The sequence below is a fragment of the Betta splendens genome, chromosome 13 (genome assembly GCF_900634795.4).
Source record: "Betta splendens chromosome 13, fBetSpl5.4, whole genome shotgun sequence".
Taxonomy (NCBI): domain Eukaryota; kingdom Metazoa; phylum Chordata; class Actinopteri; order Anabantiformes; family Osphronemidae; genus Betta; species Betta splendens.
This window is the reverse complement of record NC_040893.2, coordinates 20357094-20376781: the sequence shown is the minus strand read 5'-3', so window position 1 is coordinate 20376781 and position 19688 is coordinate 20357094. Positions and strand designations below refer to the sequence as shown.

Sequence of the window (19688 nt, the reverse complement as noted above, 5' to 3'; positions counted from 1 at the left end):
ATTTGAAGGTCGCCCGCAGCCGCAAACGGCAGGTTGGAGCGATTGGATCTATATGAAGCGGCGAAACAAAGCGCAACAGCTTAAACAATAAACAAGTTTCGAAATCAATCTTCTTCCTGCCAGAGCCAAACTTCTTCCGCCTCCTTATAAACAGATGCCTTCACGTACCCGCGCCAAGCTCTGATGCTCGCATGATGCGTTCACATGCAGCTTGTCACGTTCGCCAGGTCAGACAAAGCCCGGGTTTCAACTTATAAAGAAAACTTGCTGTGTTTTGGTTAAACCCAGGTTGAATTGACGTAGAACGTCGAGGAAATAACCACTTTTTTCATATAAGTTCATATACACATTAAACATTAAAAAAGGTGGGAGCTACACACCAATAAAACTACTTAAACACCATTTGTTCCTGCTTTTTTTCAACTCCCGTACAGCACTACACTACACTACACTACACTACACTACACTACACTACACTACACTACACTACAACCTCCCAACAACTACAAGTCACTTACTCATCCTGTACCACTTACTTGTAAGCGTCGCGGGCCTGCTGGTGGCCCTGAATGGGTCGCTGGTCCAGCACAGGATCCATAGGTCCAGTCCAATTAACTCAAACCAGAGAAAAGTGCCCAAAACCAGAATATAATATTCCCCCAAACCCAAACTGAACGAAAATTTACCCCGTTTTTCATATATATGTGTATATAATTTACTCAGAAGCTGGGGTTACAGTTGGATTGTGATCTCACATCTATTGCAATTTGGATTTGGACAGCTTTAACTCCATACTTTGCTGTGTGCACCGTTTCAGCCCACCACACACAGCGGCGACTACGAATGAAGTAAATGTGATCACATCTCTCCTCTCTGAAGTGGTTGACGACGACCTTTAATATCAGGGAGCTGATTTCTAGGATATTTCCAACAGTCCATAAACGCAGCATTCTGTTGTGAAGCGTGACTACCTGCGCATCATGCAGTACTACTTGGCTTCAGAAAAAAACAAGTGTTTACGACTACACCAAAAACATACTTGAAACATAAAACTGAAGTGTCGAGACGGAGCCGCTGTTTTGTTTGTTTGCGGTTGATGAGTGTGAGACGTTACGTGATTTTTGGAAATGTAAAAAACACACTGGAACTAATGTTGATGTCGGGTTTTCGCACTGAATTCTGGGCGTTTTTCTCGCACTGCCCTCCCTGGTTTTTCCCCAACTTCTCACAGCTCCGTCAAGCTGCTGCAAAATACACACAACAACGCTGGAAACAGACTACATTCTAAAGTGTAAAATGTGCGTTCGCTCATTTTGCACCTGGTAAACTATAATCTACATTTAAATGCTTAACATACTGACAGTTGGTTAATCGATTAAAATTGTTTAACATTTGGTCAGCACCAGCAGTCCAGTAGTGTATTTATGCCTAATACAGTACTGATTTCTTAGTTTATCTGTTTGATTTATTGTTATTAGTTTTTTTATTCTCAGGGAAATAAAATATCAACTAATGAATAACCTGAATTGAATTAATTAACTGGTATACCAGGTAAAAAAAAACTATTTATACTATACATCAAAATATATATTTACCAGTCTGTAAACGTGTAGTTAATGTATTTTCAAGAGTTTTGTAAACCTCTATTATAAATGTAACTAAGTTTTATTTATAATGCTAATGCTTCTGCAGCATAGTAACTTATTCTTCCACCACATACTATCCACCACCACTTTATTTTGAAATCTTCCTTCGGAAGCTACGTGCATTTGCATCGTCCAGCTCGACGCCGGTAGACGCTTCACTCTCTCCATTCATTTCGTTCGCACGAGTCGCATCCTCGCAGCGGGCCCTCCCCTCCCGTTTCTCTCCGCTTGGAAAGATGGCTGCTCCGGCGGTGGTGAGAAGCTGTGGCCCGGCGCTCTGCCCGAGCTTTGCCGAGGTCTGTTCGTTCCTGGAGCGGTACGGAGCGGCGCTGGACCTGCCTGAGATGACTTTCCCGCAGATGGAGAGGCATCTACGGGACACGACGACAGGTGAGACGTCGGTGGTAGCGGTGGCGGCAGTGGGGCCAAGAAGTGTTGGAAAGCTGCGACACTTGAAACCGGAGGAGAAGGGGGCCACCGCTACCATCATCACCATGATGACGAAAACGGTGCGCGTGCGTGCGTGCGTGTGTGTAAACGTGTGTATGTGTGTGTATGTCTCGCTCCCCCTCTCTCTCTGTGTGTGGCGGCAGCAGCAGCATCGCACCGAGGCTGAGTCCGCGCTTTACTGGACCAGAGTCACAGTTTCCTAGAAGGAGTTTGTCCAGTGGAAACGGAGCCCGATACCACGAAGCTAACCCCGCTTCATTTACCGTTGTGTTCGCAGTTAGGAGGTTCGGCTCCGCGGGCTTCCAGCCAGGGTCGAGTGCCAGGCTCATAATGTTGATGCGTTAACACCAAACTTGAGGTGGGAGCCATGATGCAGCAGCGCGGAGCGGCCACACACGGGCAGCCAGCTAGCTCCGGAATCTAGTCAGGTGGAATGTTTCACCGGCCTTGCCTCACAGGCAGACGGGGCTGGCGTGACATCCTCCTTCACGCGCTTCCAGCACGGGCTCACGCTCATGTTTTCCCGCTGTCGTGTATTTTTTGGACCGCTATGGAAGCTGAGCTATGACGTTGGCTACAAACGCTCAGTTATTTTTTGGGGTTGTCGAGTATGCGCGTGCGCAATAGGAAGTTGGCTTCCGGCTAACTGGCTAGCATCAGAGATTGTGTTAATTTTTAATTCACCTACAACAACCACCGATAAACCACAGTGGAACATTTGAGTCCAGGAGCTGTCTTGTCAGTAGCTTTGCAGGCTGCGTCAGCCAGTCCTGCCTAGTAACTGACCAGATGTTCTCATCGCCGCTAGGTCTGCTGTTTGTAGCTTCTCAGACGTGTTTAGCATCGAGTCGCGAAGCTAACGGCGACTATTGAGCAAAGTTAATTATGTCACGAGTTTTCAGACACGGAGCCTGTGCGCGCATCACTATTTCTAGAGCCTAATAAAGAGTCTCACCCCTGAAACATCATGTCAGTGTGCCTAATACTGGATGCAACTCCTTCAATGCTTTCGTGTTCTCAAATTTACGTATGGAACCATATTTGATATTTTTCATAAAATGATATATGAAAAAATGAGGTTGTCAAGTTGTTTGATGATGACTCAGCAAAGTCTAAAATGTATGTACTACATACATAATAGAAATGTGTTATGATTAAAGTTAAGTTGAATAAGTTTTTCAAGATTTGTAGAAGGACAGCGCTGCTGGATGAGTGCCTTGTGGCGCTAGTCTTGAAGTGAAAAGGTTAAAGTGAAGAGCTGTTTCGCTCTGTTCCTTCTTGTTTTCCAGTTCCTAAAGCACTTGTAGAGCTTCATGTAAAGCTGCTCCGAAAACTGGGGAGGTCTGTGTCCTCTGACCGCTGGGAGAAACATCTGGCTAAGGTGAGAGTTCAACTAGTGTATTTGATATGCGATATAGACCAGTACACCTGTTCTGTACTGAAATAGGAAAACACATCAAGCTGAACAGATCAGTCTGGAAACGAAGGTCCTGTGAATATGCAAGGACTGTATGTGATGTTTATTTGCTTTAGGTTTGCCAGGAGCTAAACAGCACTTGGGCTTGGGAGCTGGAACGGAAAGGCTACCAGGAGATGTCCATAGAATGCAAGTCTAGTATTCTCAAAGTACGATGCAATCTGTAATTAACTCTACAAATTAGTCCTAATGGCCAATCAACAGCAAACTTCACTTTGTTGTCGTTTTCTCTTTTAATTGTCCCTTCAGTATCTCTGCGAGTGTCAGTTTGATGACAACCTCAAATTCAAGATGGCCATTAATGAGGAGGATCCTGAGAAGATGCGTCTGCAGCCCATAGGCCGGGACCGCCAGGGTCTCATGTACTGGTTTCAGCTGGACCAGGAGCAGAACATCCGGCTCTACACAGAGGAGCAGGATGACTTGGATGGATCCACGTGGACGTGCATTGTCAGGTAGTTCAACCTACTTCTGTCCGTTGTCTCATCAATCTTTCGGTTTTACTCCCTTAACCAAATCACGTTCTTAGGACTCGTAATGACCTGGCCGAGGCTCTGGAGCTGTTGAAGGCCCAAATTGATCCTTATCACAATAAGGATTGTGACCGGAACCAGAACCAGGCTGAATGCAGGAGCCCCAAAGACAAAGATGCAGGTGTGTCTGCCAAAATATTAATCATTGAACCTCTCTCACTTGAACCCTGTGGTGTTTCCACTGGGTTAAGTCTGGTTAAGTCATTGTGCAGAGTTGTTTGTTTACACATTCAGTGCTCAAGTGGACTTGATCTGTTTGAGGTGTGGTCTTACTTTGAGGTGATACGCTGATAGATTTTTATCACATCTGTGTTTTCAAAGAAAAATGGAAATTCATGTCCCCCATGTAGTAATGTCATGCTTTTCTGACATAACGTGACCAGAGGTAAAAACAGAACGTCCAGCAATATAAAAACTGGTAATTACCAAACATTATGTCCTAAAAGTTGACTATTCAAAGAAAAACACAACCTTTTTCAGAATGCTTCTAAGATCAGTAAAATATTTTTAACTCGAACAATTAAACTTTTGGTTTATCTAAATTAACTTAAATCAAATGATATTTACAGGATGAATTTTAATTCACATCCTTTTCTTTTTTGGTATATGTGTGGTTATTGACAATTCAGAGTTTGGAGCCAGGCGGGAATCCAAACCTGAACCCTCCATGAGCCCAGAGGAAGACACTGGCACTAAGAAGCTTGACCCTGCGAAGGAAGAGAAATCTCTAAAAGGTACCAAACTAAGAAAGCAGGTTTTCCTGTCTCACTCTAACTGGGTTCTGTCAATGTGTTCATTGATCCTTCAAACCTAATCCTGTAGTGTTCAATTGTTTGTGACTCATCAGAAGAGAAAGCAGTAAAGTTTTTGAGTAAAATGAAGGTATTCGCATTTCATCTTGGACTCTGTTGGCCTTTCTCATATCGGCTTTTATTGCTCGGTCCTCTTTTTGTAGACTTAAATGTTTCTATTTTTGTTTTGTTTGTTTTGCAGTGCTAAAGCAGGAGCAGATGCTGCCTATTAAACAGGAACCCACTGAAGCCAGCGTAAAAGAAGAGAAGGACCACAGTCAGCTTGTGTTTGATAACCGCGTGAGCACCATCACCTCCATCAGATCAGAACCTAGGGAATCCCAAACTCCCAAAAACGTTGTCTCTGTCGTCATGGTGCCCAGCGTAGCGGTGACCAAGCAGGAAGTGAGCAAAAAAGAGGAGGCAGAACGGGCAGTCGTCAGAAGCAGTCAGCAGGCTAAAATACCACTAAAGAAGAGGGAGCTTAAGCTTGCAGAGAGCTTCCACAGCAACCACCTGAAGAACAACAACAACAACAACAACTGCAGCAGCAGTATTATTGTTTGTAACCCATCTGTGATCCAGACTAAGGACACTCATGGAAAAGATGGGAAGTTGCTGAGCTCATTGGCGCCTCCTGGTGGTCTAGTGTCCTTCCCACAGCAGCATCCACGAGTAGCCACTGCCTCAAGGCAAGAACTGACCAACGGGAGAGAACCTCTCCTCCTCCCACACAAAGAGGGACAAAATGGAGTCATAGGCCAAGTGGGTGTAGTGGGTCACGTTGGGGTTATTCGTAGCCCGTCTGAGCATCACAGAAGCCTTGGTTCTGATGGACTAAGTCTAGACCACACAGGGTGCAGAGGGGTGGATGAGAGGGAGGTCGGTCGGCAGTCAGTACTAGTGAGGAAAGGACCTGTTGACAGGGAATCACCAGAAGCAGCAACAGCTCTTCATCCTCACACAGTGACTGAAGCTCAGACGGCTGGAAAAATCCCTGAAGGAATCAAGATGAAATCAGTCTGTGTATCATCTCAGTCAGACTTGACACAGGAAACCCAAAGACAGTCAGCAGAGGAGCAGTTAGTAATGGGGATGAATATTGGCCTCTTTGCTGATCAGCAGAAGGATGATGACGTGGAGGAAGGCGAGGAGAAGCGTTACCATGAAAGAAATGAAAGCACTTTAGGAAAGGTGGAAGGAGAATCAGGGAGCACAGGTCCACCACTCAAACTAGAGACAGAGCTCCATGAAGATGGGCTCAATGGGAGATTGGCATCCCTGGTGCAGGTCAAGGATGCTGGTGCAGAGGTGAGGCAGCGACCACTGGAGGAAGCCTCCTCTGAACTCCAGAAAGAAGGAATCAGGCTAAAGATTAAAATCCCCCCTCACCGGAGAAATAAGTTGAGGGGAAAAGGAACAAAGGAGGAAGACAAGGCTTTGCGCAGATCTGCAAGGATTTGCAGGTATACTTGTTTTAAATGATTAAAACTGAGAGAAGTTTGTTTTTTGAGTTGTAAAAGTTAGCAGTTAATTTAATAATTCCATATAAAATATACCTTTTTTTTCTTGAAGCTCATCTGCTTTGCCAACCTGCAGGCCGAGCTCGAAGGCTGCGGAGAGCCAGACAAAGAAGCCGCAAATGAAGCAGGTTCTGTCCAGCAGATCAAGAGAGGAAGATGAGGAGGAGGAAGATGAGGAGGGTGAGCAGAGTCAAACAATGAGGAGAGAGAGAAACAGTCAAGCTGTTGGTCAGATAAGGAAGCAAAGGGTGGGTGTCCTGTCCAAACCAGCACCACGTCTGTTTGCTCAGATGCATGTGCTGATAGACTCCGCTGTGGTTTCAGGGTAAACGGAGGCATCGACGCCCTCGCTGGTCCAACATCCGTTCAAAGAGGCGCCGACTCAGTGGGGGAGGAGAGGGGGAGGAAGGGGGGAAAAAAGGCGGAGAAGAGGAAAGCGAAGGGAGCAACTCTGAGGACTCGTGTAAATCTGAGGAGCATCCCAGTGAGGACGCCTGCACCCACTGTGGCCTGCCCAACCACCCTGAGCTGGTGAGTGAGCATCCAGGCTGGGGGTCTCAGTGGGCTCAGCGTGAATTCAAACCCAACCCCCTGGTTTCATGTGTTTTGTGTTCGCAGATCCTGCTGTGCGACTCCTGTGACAGTGGATACCACACAGCCTGTCTGCGGCCGCCACTCATGTTGATCCCAGATGGAGAATGGTTCTGTCCGCCATGCCAACATGTAGGAAGTCCCACTCATCCCAGACTAATGTCGCTCATTACATAAGTCATGTTGGTAGCAAACACGTCTTGACTGTGTCCCGTGAGTAATGTCTGTGAGCAGACAATGGAGTTTAGTTATGGCTGGAATCTGTCGTCTCTTGTCTTAAACAGAGGCCCAGACTCGCCTCCCTGGACACCTGCAGCGTTTCTGGAGAACATTCCAGTCCAGCGTTTGGCACATGGCACATATCACATGGCTTTTGTGTGTCAGGCTTTTGGTCTAATAGTGTCTGTGTTTGAGCTGTGACCATGTGGTGCAATATGTGAAAGTAGAAGCTGTTTTAATGGTTGAACACATACACGTTTGATGAGGGAAACAAGGCTCAGTGATGGTTTCAGCACTTTACTGGTTACTGGTTTCAGTTATTGAAAACAGCATTGCATAGTTAGTATTCAGCCTTTTTTCTGTTGACTTCTGACGTGTTTGACTCCGTACTTCAGAAGCTGCTGTGTGAGAAACTGGAGGAGCAGCTGCAGAATCTGGACAGTGCACTGAAGAAAAAAGAGAGAGCTGAGAGGAGGTAAACACACGAGCAAATACAAACAAGCAACTCATCATAGAATTCTCATGTTCTCACTTGTATTTGTTTACTCTCCAGGAGGGAGCGGCTGGTTTATGTGGGAATCAGCGTAGAGAACATTATTCCTGTGAGTGGACTGCTATTACAGTACATCAGCAGAATAAAGGCAGACCGGACGCTGTGTGACGTGTTAAACGTGCTGTCGACTGTCTTAGCAGGGAGACGACGAGGAGGAAGAAGAGGAAAAGTCTGCCAAGAAAAAGGATTCTAAAAAGAGCAAAAATCTGGGAAGAAGGTCAACCAGGACCAGAAAACACATCAGCTACAGGTGAGTGTGTTATTGAAGAATGCCTGCCACGAGCTGCTGGTTGATCCCAGAGAGATCTGTTACCATGCATGATCGCTGAATCTGCATCTGCACCATATCTTCACTCTGAGTTTTGAAAAACATATTTGACAACAAAAGCGAGAAATCCTTGTCTCTCAGGTTTGATGATTTCGATGATGCCATTGATGAGGCCATAGAGGAGGACGCTGGGGACATCTGTGCTGGTGAGTCTGTGACTTAAAGCAATACTTCACCGCTAAAAAGCAAGATGTGTTGTAAATATTTTACATTTGAATAATAAATGTGCAACATCATTTAACATTGATAGTCTATGTCCAAAGAAAACAAGGACAACGGAAGTAATATGTGTTGTGGTTGAAAATGGTTATATCCTACAACACCCAGAATGCATTGCGCTCTGACAAATCACCTGAGCTGCAGTGATTGGGCTGAGAAGGGTCGTTTAGCTTCCGACAAGTAGGTCCAACCATTGCTGGGGCAGGTTCAGAAAAAAACAGGAAGCATATGGCAAAAAGTCCTCTGAAATGTTTCAGAGGACTTTTGCAGAGGAATAAATGATCATTTCTCTGCATAGAAAATATGGAGAAATCTGGTTGTCTCTTTATTCTTAAATATTACATGCCATTGTTTGGGTTAACCCCCATTGAAAAGTTTTCCTTTTAAAGGCAGTAAGAATTCAGCAACAGCTCTAGTCATTTATTGTCCACATTCCATGTTGATAGAATTAGTCGTCACTTGACATAGATCGTTTTGACATAGGAGCAGGACGAGGCAAAGACATTACCGCTGCCATCCTGTCGGAGGAGGGGAGGGAGAGTCGCCGGCCAATCAGAAGCCAGTGTCGCCCTGCCAGGAACAGGAAGAAGCGGAGACTCAATGACCTGGAGAGTGACAGCACGGCAGCAGAAAGTGAGGACGAGTTCATGCTCAGCAACAGGTAACGCAGACGCACTTCCTTTTGTCAGGCCAGAGTGTCTGTGCATCATTCATTCTACTCATCTACCTATTTCAGCTCAGAGGATGAGGATTTTGGGGTATCGGGAGCAGATGATTATGATGAGGATGACGAAGAAAGGGGCAGTGACGTGGGCAGCTGGGACAGTAAGACCCGGCCCAGACGGACCGTGAAAGGAGTGAGAAAGCACCGAGCAGGCAGGACGGAGCACAGGGGCCGCAAGCGAATGAGGCGGCAGCGGCGGCACTCGTCCGAGGAAGAAGAGGAAGAAAGTGATGAAGACATGGGTGTGTGCACGATGTAGCTAAGCAGGTTTTAATGAGTGGGAAATCAACAAACAGCGCACACAGATGCTGGGGAGATTTCAGTAGCTCAGGCGAAATGATTTAAGATATGAGACTGTAAAAAATAACCCAGTCTCATGTTTGATGAGCGACACATGTAAGATTCTTATGAAGCTCCAACTTTCCTCCAGACTCGGACCAGTTCAGCGACATGACTGACAGCGAGGCCGACAGGAAGAGACACGGTCTGAGGCGAGGCCAGCGCCAGCAGGTCAACTACCGCGAGACGTCGGCCTCCTCGGACAACTCCAGCCCCAGGGACAAGACGCCGGCACGCGGCAGGAAGGAGCGTCTGTCCAGCGACTACAGCGACGGTCAGTCGGTGCCAGAGCAGCCGCTGATGCTGCACCTGCGCTTTTCCTGTGTAGTTGTCTTGGTGTTCCTGGCGCACACTTATTTCACTCTGCAGCCTCTTCCTCTTTTCTTTCAGCGTCACCGTCTTCCAAAGACTCGGAAGAGGAGGAGGATTATATAGACGAAGAAGAGGATGACCGGAGGAGAGTGAGCAGGAGAAGACAGGATGAAGATCTCCGGAGGAGGAGGACGAGAGAAAAGCGGAGGAGATACGCGGAAGATAGAGACAGACGGAGGCAAATGAGAAGCAAAATAGAGGACAGAGACAGACAGAGGAGGTTAAAGAGGACAAGCAGAGAGGAGGAGCATGTGGAGAACATGGGCCGAGGCAAGAGGAGAGACATTCTGTCACAGCAGCGGCGCAGGAGACTCGCACAGATGCTGAAGAAACGGCGCCCATCGACGGACGAGTCTGAGTCCGAGGACTCTGAGTCTGAGTCGTCATCGGAAGAAGATCGTCCAGTCCGCAAAAGGCTCAACCGCATCGACTCTGACGATGAAGAGGAGGATGAGGAGGGAGGGCAGAAGATGAAGAGGGACGACAGTGATGCTCAGGTAAAGGGGAGGGGCCTCAGCCTGTCCCCCACAAACGGACATCGGACTGCCAGAGGCCCAGCTGCGCCTGTGTTGAGCAAGGACAGTGTGGGGTCAGACATGCTGGGGAGGCACAACGGCCCCTTGCATCCGGAGGAGGAGGAGGAGGACTCGTTAAACTCTACACACCACAGTCCACAGTCATGATCCCTGGTCTATGAAGCAACGCTCATGTTTTGTTTCAGCTGTCCTTCATCAGGTCACTTCCTCCTCCTCATGTCGTGGTACAGTTCTATCTGCACGCTGCTCACCAGTACCTGTGTCCTTTCGCCATCTGCACTGCTCACTCAGCCATCGTGACCTTTGCTCTCTGGGGATCACACCCAGGAAGCTGTTTGTGGTGTATTTCATCCTGAAGCACTTCATTATTCTCATAGCACTTAAAAGAACAGAACCAGTGTGAAACTCAATGCTTGGGGGGGGCTCTTGACTTGCTGCTCTTAACATGCAAAAATTGTGGGTTTGGTTTTTCTTTGATTTCTGCCTTAGATAGTGGATGTGAGCGCGTTTGTGCTTCTCTGCTGTGGTTGCAAACGACCACAAACCATTAAAATTAATAATAATTATTGAACACAGATGTTTAAAAGTGGCATCATGGTGATTTATTTCTTTGGGATGTCTGTACTGTGTTATGCTTTAGTGAACTGAACTAAATGGGTTATTGTTAAATGCAGACTGGGTGGATCCAGCTCGGAGTCTGATCTCAAACATGTTGACTTTCACGCTGGTCGCTGTTTGCTGTACAGAACTTTGCCTCTACACTGTTTCTTGTAAGATAATAGATGTTCTCTTCTCTTAGTCCGCTTGTAAAGTATAGTGTTCTATTTTCTATATGAAGGAGAGCCGGTGTGATGCTACTGTGAGTCATGTTGGAGCTGAGAGTCGTAACTGGTTTGGTTCATTTCCCACCCACACAGAAGGAACAGGAGCGTCAGGTTCCTGTTACCTGGAGGTAGCAGATGGAGAGAAGTCGTTCAGTCACATCACTGTTTGGGTTCAGATGAAGCGTTGAGTCAGTGTTCAATGTTTGTGTGATCCTGTAGAAAATCCAGGATCAGGCTTTTAAGCAGACGTGGATGATGGTTATCAAGGTTTACTCTGAGGAGTAAAGAGAAAACAGAGAGTAAACAGAGAACCCTCTGTTCTTCACCTGCTGCTACAAAAGGTGGTTCAAGTTCACTAATAACTAACAACACAGGATGTTTGTAATACGTGATTTTGTTAATATATGAGAATGCGAAATTAAAGAAAAGAAAATCTGCAGCTGGTTAATCAGTGAAAACGATCAAAGCAGCTGTGAACAAGTTGTTTGAGGTAAAATCCCCCAAAGTGTTCAAAGCAAACTACACATTAAATGTCCCATCTTCCTGACACTTTATTTTCAATTTAAGATGCATTTTTCAGTTTGATTCAGTTTGAAGATTTAATGATATGACCAAAAACCACCAAACATCCGTAAAGTGAAACCTGCTGATTTGAGTTAATGATCATGTGTCAGATAAAACACATCTGACTGAGTCTGTGTTTTTAGAACCACAGAAGATGTCAAGTTTGTTCTTTATTGCAGTTTAAATCAATGTGTGTCGTCTGTGACGTGATCTCACACCAGAATCCTTCTGAATCATTTTGAAGAGTCCAGCATGCTGTGATGACAGAAGGGGATTTAAATATAGACTTAAGAAAAAATTTGAACTTAATGAAAAAAAAATTTGTTTGGTTTTTACTTACAAATGTGACTTGGTCCTGAGATGGTTCAGGTCTGTCATCAGATTGAACATCTTTGACTCTGGGTTTTAAGAGCTGTTTCAGATTCTGCTCCTGTTCTCTTCACAACATTGGTCCTGGTGTGAAATTATGTTTAGGGAAGTTCTCAGCTGTGCTCCTCATGCTCAATATCAAGATTTTATTCAGATTTACAGTAAATAACTTTTTTTATGCTGTTTTTTCAGTGCTACAATTGGTGATAAAACAATTGTCTGTCTGTTAAAGACAAAAATAATCTGCTGACTTGTTTGAGCAGTAATGATTAACGTGTGTTTAGCTGATGTTCGGCTCATCTGGACTCAAACAGGCTCCACTGGACATAAATATGGCTCCTCTCATGTTTCTGTTGTACTGTTACTGTAGTTTCACTGTAACAAATGTTTTCTAAGTTATTAAAAACAACATTCAACAGATCTCCTCAAAAACATCCTGTGTGTCATCATCATTACAGATTTGTTGCTTTGTCCATTAGTGAAAAGAAACAGATTGGTCTAAATGACAAAGCGGAAAATGTACATGACCGTTTTTGTCCCACCAGAGGTGAGAAGACACTGGACCTGATGTATGCTAATGTAAAGATGCCGACTCTTCCACTGCCCCCCTCCCCTCTGGGAAAGTCCGATCACAATTTGAATTATCTGCTGCCACAACACACCTCAGGTTCAAAGGCAGCCGCCACCATTAAAACTGTTAAAGGTGGACAGATGAGGAGCGCGTTGCTCTGCAGAGCGTCTTTGAAGACACTGACTGGGAGGCTCTCTGTGAACCTCATGGGGAGGACATTGATGCACTGACAGACTGCATCACAGATTATATTAATTTCTGTGTGGACGCCCATGTACCTGATAAAACATTGCTGCTTTCCTAACAACAAGCTCGTAATATCAAACACAGACTTCAGAACAACAACACCAAGGAAGTTTGGACCATCACTGGCTACAAGTGCAGGGGTCTGTGAATGGGGCCAGCTTGGCTTGGTGGCTCAGTGGCACAGCGTTGGTCTACGGAGCGGAAAGTCTCAGGCTCAAACCCACCAGAGCCCCATGCCTTGCATGGCAGCCCACTGCTCCCCACTGGGATGGGTTAATGCAGAAGGCAAATATATGTGAAAATGGCCAATAAAGGATTTCTTCTTCTAATAACTTCTTACGGATAGGCCCCCCTTCACATCCGCCTCACCTCACACACAATCACAGCAGATCAGGTGATCTGAGCTGAACAAGCTGCAGGCTGCAGGACCTGATGGAATCAGCCCAAGGGTGCTGAAAGTCTGTGTGGTGTCCTCCAACACATCTTCAACCTGAGCCTGCAGCTGGAGAGAGTTCCTCTTGGGTGGAAGAAGTCATGCATTGTGCCAGTGAATAAGACGCCACGTCCCAGAGTCCTCAACGACTACAGACCAGTGGCTCTGACCTCACATCATGGAGGCTTTTGAGAGGCTGATCCTATACTCCCTGCCAGCATCAGCCTGCCAGGCTGAGGTGGAGGTGGTGAACGAGTACAAATACCTGGGAGTGAACTTGGACCAGGTACAAATACCTGGGAGTGTACTGACAATAAACTGGACTGGAAAAAGACTGGAAAAAGAACTCGTCAGCTGTGAACAAAAGGCTCAGAGCAGGATGTACCTCCTGAGGAGGCTCAGGTCCTTTAACGTCTGCAGCTCCATGCTGAGGATGTTCTATGAGTCTGTGGGTCCAGTGTTTTAGGTTGTGGTTTGTGGAGCAGCAGCATGAATGTAGCAGACAGTAACAGACTGGACAAAGTGATCAGGAGTGCTGGTTCTGTTCTGGGGGTGGAGCTGGACCCCCTACATGCTGTAGCTGAGAGGAGGATGCTGGTCCAACTCCTCTCTATAGACGACACCTCCACCCCCACACAGTGTGTGGCTGGACAGAGGAGCACCTTCAGCCACAGCTGATCAGTATTAGGTTCTCCACAGAACGCCACCGGAGAACCTTCCTACCGGTGCCATCAGTCTGTACAACTCCTCCTCTGTCTGGAAGGGTTGATCCTCATACATGCAATAACATGTATAATAAAATTTTAGCTAGTAATTGGATGTGAGTGTGTGTAGATGTGTTTTATTCTTATTTCTAATCTCCCTACCTTTTTGTGTGTCGCTACAACTGTGATAGCGATCATCCATCCATTTTCTTAACCGCTTACTCCCTAGTGCGGGGTCACGGGGGTGCTGGAGCCTATCCCAGCTGGCTACGGGTGAGAGGCAGGGTCGCCAGCCGCAGGGCAACATATAGACAGACAACCATTCACACCTACGGGCAATGGAGAGAAGCCAATCAACCTAGTGCACGTCTTTGGACTGTGGGAGGAAGCCGGAGAACCCGGAGAGAACCCACGTGCCAACTCGGGGAATCGAAACTCCGGGAATCGAACCCAGAACCTTCTTGCTGTGAGGCGACAGTGCTACCCACCGCACCACCGTGCCGCCGTGACAGCTATCAAAGTATGCAAAACAATTTCCCCACTGGGTTTAATAAAGTTTTTTTGAATCTTGACTATACAATGTGAAGCCGCATTATTTGCCACGAGATAGCGCTAAACACGTGACTCCAGTGAGTCACTTTAGAGATTGTAGCATTAAAACACGTCAGAAACAAACAATTAAATAAATGTGGACGTTAAAACATGTAACACAATTATATTTTTAATGATTGGGAGCGTGACTGTATGAACAAACATTCGGGAATTTTGGTCACGTGATTGTTCTGACGCAGTTACTCATCTTGCCGCGATATTTCATCTCTGTTCTGGCGGCCGCAGCGGAGCAGTCACCGCCACTTGGCTAAGTCGTACGTTCAGTGACTTTGCCGCGTCTTCACCGACTCCCGGGGCGGCTCAGATTTTTTTTAACGCTGAGCACTTTTCCCGGTTCGCATTTCATCCGCCTCCAGCTGTCAAATCTTCCTCACGAAGCACTTTTCTAGCTAGCGTTAGTTAGCGAGCAGCCTGGTGTTGAGGCCGGTCGTCGTGTTCCTGCGCCTCCACAGACGTTAGCGATGGTTCTCCTAAAGAACCTCCGTCCTCCCACCGACGGAGTGCGACACGAGCAACCCGAGACCACGGCGGTGATGGACGGCCAGAGGCTGGGCTGCGGCACGCTGTACGTCGCTGAAACGTACGTTTTACACGTGGCGCCTATTTTGGTGTTTAAAGCGCCTGCTTGAGGCTCAGGTTCCTGTTTTACTTGTTGTGTCGACTGAACGGATCATATACGTGATAGTAAATGACTTGAAGAAGTGTAAGCACACAATTGCTTCCAGTCAGCACTTGTTTGTGTCAGGCTAAACACATCCGGGTCGCCGCTTTCAAAGCAAGAGCTCAATGGATTCGCAGTGAGTAGAATCAGATGTTGATTAATGGACGCGTTTATCTCTCAGCCGCCTGTCGTGGTTTGACGGCTCTGGGATGGGCTTCTCTCTGGAGTATCCCACCATTGGCCTTCACGCCATCTCCAAGGACGTGGCTGCGTTCCCGCAGGAGCATCTGTACGTCATGGTCAACGGCAAACTCGGCGGTACGTTCGGAGTTTTCACGCTTGGACTTGACTAAAGTTAACCTTTGAGTTCTTTTACTGTTTGTGATCTATATCAGTCTGAGTGCGACAGATTTGTTATCCAATACTGATTAAATATAGCAGACATGGCTTTTAGGTCCTTGAAATCCAGCTGTAAGAAAGAGGTAAATGACAAGAACACGTTCGGTTACTGAAGTGCTGAATGTTTTATGGACCCAGAGTGGCTCTGTTAGTTTGTATGGGGCATATAGAGAGTAGCTGTGACAGACCAGTAGTCCCAGATCAAACCTTCCTCTATCACACACTCTCTCAATTAGTCACTGGGAACATGCAGTAATAATTGTTGCTGTCTATTTTGTATAATCAATGATCGCACCTTTGTTTTCATACTGGTTTCTTTATTTTCCTCCCATGTGGAGATTAACAATAGCATCTGTTGGTCCTGGAAGCGTGGACACACACGCATATAGAAAAGAGAGCCCAGTGTTGGAGGAACCTTAATGTGAAGCTCTGGTTTCTGTGTGTTTCATCCTCCATGGTCTCAGATGAGAATGACGCAGAAATGGTAGAGAAAACAGAAGCAGCACCAGCTGATGATGACGATGACTGCAGCGACAGCGGGGATGAAGGCCCGATCACAGAGATTCGCTTTGTGCCCAGTGACAAGGCAGCATGTGAGTGACCAGGCGGACACGTGGGAGTCACCGCATTTCTCAGTGGTGCCAGTCCTTTACGGGTCGATGCCCTTTGCTTTTTGCAGTGGAGTCCATGTTCTCTGCCATGTGCGAGTGCCAGGCGCTGCACCCGGACCCAGAGGACGAAGACTCAGACAACGACTTTGAAGGAGAGGAGTATGACGTGGAGGAGGCTGGTGAGAACAAGCACACGACTCACGCCTTAAACGGGTTCAGTCTGCACGGACTGAGCTCTGGTGGAGACACAAATGTTCCCTCACTAATCCTCGTGTCTCTGTTCGTTTCTCCATCGTCTGGACTGTCTGGATGCAGAGGCAGGTAGGACGACCAACCTTCATCGATGCACATTGCCACACACGTGACCAGGCTCAGGTTCACACCGAATAAGCGTGTTGGCCGATTGTTTGGTAGGCAGCAGTAACTCGCATGGTAACTACTCACTACTTGTAAGCTCTCCTTGTCCCATAGAGCACGGCCGCACTGATGTCCCAACCTTCTACACCTGTGATGAAGGCCTCTCAGCGCTCACGCAGGAGGGCCAGGCCACGCTGGAGAGACTGGAAGGCATGTTGGCCCAGTCGGTGGCACAGCAGTACCACATGGCCGGGGTCCGCACCGAGGACACCAAAGCTGAATTTGAAGGTTTGAGTCACACACCAAACACTGATTTGACTGTGGTTTAGCTGAAGCAGGCTTCATGCTTAACGAGGCTGTGGGGTTTGTCCTGTGATTGCTGACAGATGGTATGGAGGTGGACACAGCAGCGATGGAGGCCGGACAGTTTGAGGATGCAGATGTGGAGCATTGGTGAGTTTCCATTGTTGAATCTTTTAAATGAGCAGGATGTTTAGGTTCTTCATCAGTGTCTTGGCCTTCCTGTAGATGGGTGTGACCCTAACAGTCCTGGATGGCAGCACTTCTTCAACGCCGTGACTTGTGCTCACTCCCTGTTCTCTCACCCTTCTCTCTCACCACTCTTCTCTAATTTCCCTGCTGTGGAGCATTTTCGTCTTTGTACCAATTTGTTAATAAACACAGTTTTTGTAGTTTTTCTGCTGCATTTATTTCAGTCTACAAAACAGAACCACAACCAAGGCTGAACCTGAAGAGGGAGGGTTGAGCTCAAATCACATCTTTGAGAAAATGTCATATTTCCTGAGTCAAGGTGTAACTAGAGTAGCTACTACTCAGTGTTTTCCTTTAGGACTAATCAATTATTTAATAATGTCATTTACTATAATTAGTTTAATACTACAACACATCCTTTCTTCACATAGTCACTGAGACATTAATGTTTTTGTCACTTTAATGTTGCAGCATGTAAAGTCTTCATGTAAACGCGGTGTCCTCGTTACATGAAGCACCTTCAGGATGTGGTTCGTGATTTTATTTAGACTCGTGGGGAATGTTTTATGAAAAAGAACAGATTAAATCTATTTTTTCAGTTTTAGAAAGAAGTTGAAGGTTCAAAATACACAGCTGTTCACATCCTAAAAAGTGCCTGGGCTTGAAAATATATATACATTATTATAATTATATATTAGGCATAATTATTACTGTTCAATAGAGATGGCGAAATCGAAGCCTCATGAATCACTGAGCAACTATGACACAGTTGGTCTGAAATCGACACATTGCTCGACACCATTTGACACAGTCAGAACAGCGACATCTGCTGGTTGTGCGTGAGAACTGCAGAGCAGACTGACCATCAAACTCTCGCTGATACGTGGTTGTTCAGGATCACAGTCTATGTTTTATTGTCAAATAAAAGTTATTTAATCAAAGGTGTGTAATTGTGTTTCTCTCTGGATAATAATGTATAAGTAGCCTTGATGTGGCAAATATGTTTGATGTCCGATGTTATTAGAGCTGTATTTGTTCTTCTGCAACTTTGCTTTAATAATACATTGAGGAGACATGTTTTTCCGTTAGTTTAATCAAAGACCTTTATTTCATTTTATTTTTCCACAGAACATGACTTTAATCACATTCTCACCACCTCTCCAGCTTTGGAGAAGTGCCGTTTGCACTGATGTCTGACTAATAAAGATATCATATTGGAATTGCGACTTGTCAAAATGTAGTTTTAGTCTTTGATTACATTTTGAATTTGTCATAAATACATTACAGATATCTGTAATGTGAAACTTGTCTATCCTTTAGATCATCTATCATCTTATAGATCATCTGCGGACCGCTTGCCACGTCTATGAAGCTCTGACATATTAAAACAACAGTTCAAACTTCAGATAAGCCGCTCGGCAGTCACGTGACGTATCGACGCCTCTCGCTCTCATTGGTCACGTGATTCGGAACGCGCTCGAGATTCTGCTTGACGACACTTCCGCTTCAAAAGATCGACGCTGAGTCGAGTGGGAGGTCTCGAGTTGGACACCTCTACTGTTCAACAGCCAATCACTTTCAAAGCACTCAGTTATTATTATTTTTATTATTATTATTAGTCTATCAATAACTGAAATTGCTGCAGTGAGCATTACTTGATTGCAGGGCTCTAAGTCCCCGAATCATGAAAATACAAGATGCAAACATTTAGTTATAAATGAAATGTCAATTGTGCCAGTTCCTACTTTTTGAAGGTGTTTATCCTCGCATCCAAAAGGTTTACAGAAAACGAGCTGCGAGAAAACACAGATGCTGCAAAGTGCCGTCAGCATCCTCAGGCTGTCAGAGGCTGTTGCAGTTCAGGACGTCTGATGATCAACATAAAGTCACGTAGGACTAATGGCAAATAAAAGTATTATTCTGTTCTGTCAAGCTGTAAAATGTTCTCTGATTATGTCATCTAGTCTGGATCTCCTCAGTCCTGTAAAAAGGTCCATCTCCGTGTTGTTTAAAGTAACTTAGTTTCTACACGTGCTCATGTCGTCTTCTTCACCTGGTGCTGATGCTGAGGTTCCCTCGGCAGCAGAGGGACGAGTTGATCAAACAGCAGCACTGAGCTCATCATACCTGAAGAAGGATCAGCTAAAATCACTGGAACAAAGTAGCTTCGGTGTTTATGTGTTAAGATCTAGCGACCTGCTGCAAATAGAAATGATTCAAACAGACATGTGTCTTACAATGCAAGGACCTGCAGGCTCTTACCCAGCAGCGGGCCCAGCCAGTAGACCACGCACAGCTCCACGAAGGAGCTTCCACCGCAGGGGAACTGCGTGGAAAAGGCCAAGGCGGGGTTGAACACGGCTCCTGTCACGTGGCCACCTGGACACACAACGACGTTAAGAGGCACTAACGATGCACGTGAACAAAAGCGTGTTTGCTTTGACATACCTGCATAAACTGCTGACGTGATGGCTGCTGCCACCGCGTGCACGCGGTATTTCTCCTCCATCCATCGTGTGTGTGTGATAACAGTCTGAACCGCGA

The 19688-nt window shown here is 46.1% G+C and overlaps 3 protein-coding genes across 7 annotated transcripts; 2 read left to right on the top strand and 1 right to left on the bottom strand.

Moving 5' to 3' along the window:
- The first annotated feature begins 1733 nt into the window (after positions 1-1733).
- On the top strand, positions 1734-12492 carry rsf1a (remodeling and spacing factor 1a). Of its 5 annotated transcripts, none has more exons than XM_029171551.3 (18): positions 1734-2036; positions 3386-3477; positions 3630-3722; positions 3823-4028; positions 4103-4227; positions 4736-4840; positions 5100-6363; positions 6473-6668; positions 6745-6951; positions 7039-7143; positions 7626-7705; positions 7784-7832; positions 7924-8033; positions 8193-8257; positions 8814-8991; positions 9067-9296; positions 9485-9667; positions 9784-12492. In XM_029171551.3, the coding sequence occupies exons 1-18, from the start codon at positions 1883-1885 to the stop codon at positions 10446-10448; spliced, it is 4107 nt and encodes a 1368-aa protein (XP_029027384.1). In that variant the 5' UTR covers positions 1734-1882; the 3' UTR covers positions 10449-12492. The 5 variants fall into 5 exon arrangements, with proteins under 5 accessions (XP_029027384.1, XP_029027383.1, XP_029027385.1 ...); XM_029171550.3 differs by having other exon boundaries at positions 7921-8033; XM_029171552.3 differs by having other exon boundaries at positions 1735-2036; positions 6497-6668; positions 7921-8033.
- A 2321-nt stretch (positions 12493-14813) lies between these two features.
- clns1a (chloride channel, nucleotide-sensitive, 1A) lies at positions 14814-17109 on the top strand. The gene is made up of 7 exons (XM_029172221.3): positions 14814-15204; positions 15467-15603; positions 16149-16277; positions 16364-16474; positions 16611-16616; positions 16767-16940; positions 17039-17109. The coding sequence occupies exons 1-7, from the start codon at positions 15086-15088 to the stop codon at positions 17107-17109; spliced, it is 747 nt and encodes a 248-aa protein (XP_029028054.1). The 5' UTR covers positions 14814-15085.
- Positions 17110-18233: 1124 nt separating this feature from the next.
- Positions 18234-19683, bottom strand: aqp11 (aquaporin 11; the record flags this gene model as incomplete). The annotated part of the gene is made up of 3 exons (XM_029171796.3): positions 18234-19271; positions 19407-19523; positions 19593-19683. Coding segments are annotated over 3 exons (300 nt in total), but the record flags the coding sequence as incomplete, so codon positions are not given.
- Between the last annotated feature and the right edge of the window lie 5 nt (positions 19684-19688).

Excerpts from the sequence above, each read along its gene's own strand:
- rsf1a (XM_029171550.3), top strand. The coding sequence starts at position 1,883 with ATGGCTGCTCCGGCGGTGGTGAGAAGCTGTGGCCCGGCGCTCTGCCCG. Across the intron at positions 4,029-4,102 it reads ACGTGGACGTGCATTGTCAG|GACTCGTAATGACCTGGCCG; the intron begins GTAGTTCAACCT and ends TCACGTTCTTAG. Across the intron at positions 8,258-8,813 it reads CGCTGGGGACATCTGTGCTG|GAGCAGGACGAGGCAAAGAC; the intron begins GTGAGTCTGTGA and ends GTTTTGACATAG.
- clns1a (XM_029172221.3), top strand. The coding sequence starts at position 15,086 with ATGGTTCTCCTAAAGAACCTCCGTCCTCCCACCGACGGAGTGCGACAC. Across the intron at positions 15,205-15,466 it reads ACGCTGTACGTCGCTGAAAC|CCGCCTGTCGTGGTTTGACG; the intron begins GTACGTTTTACA and ends TTTATCTCTCAG. Across the intron at positions 16,941-17,038 it reads CACCAAAGCTGAATTTGAAG|ATGGTATGGAGGTGGACACA; the intron begins GTTTGAGTCACA and ends GATTGCTGACAG.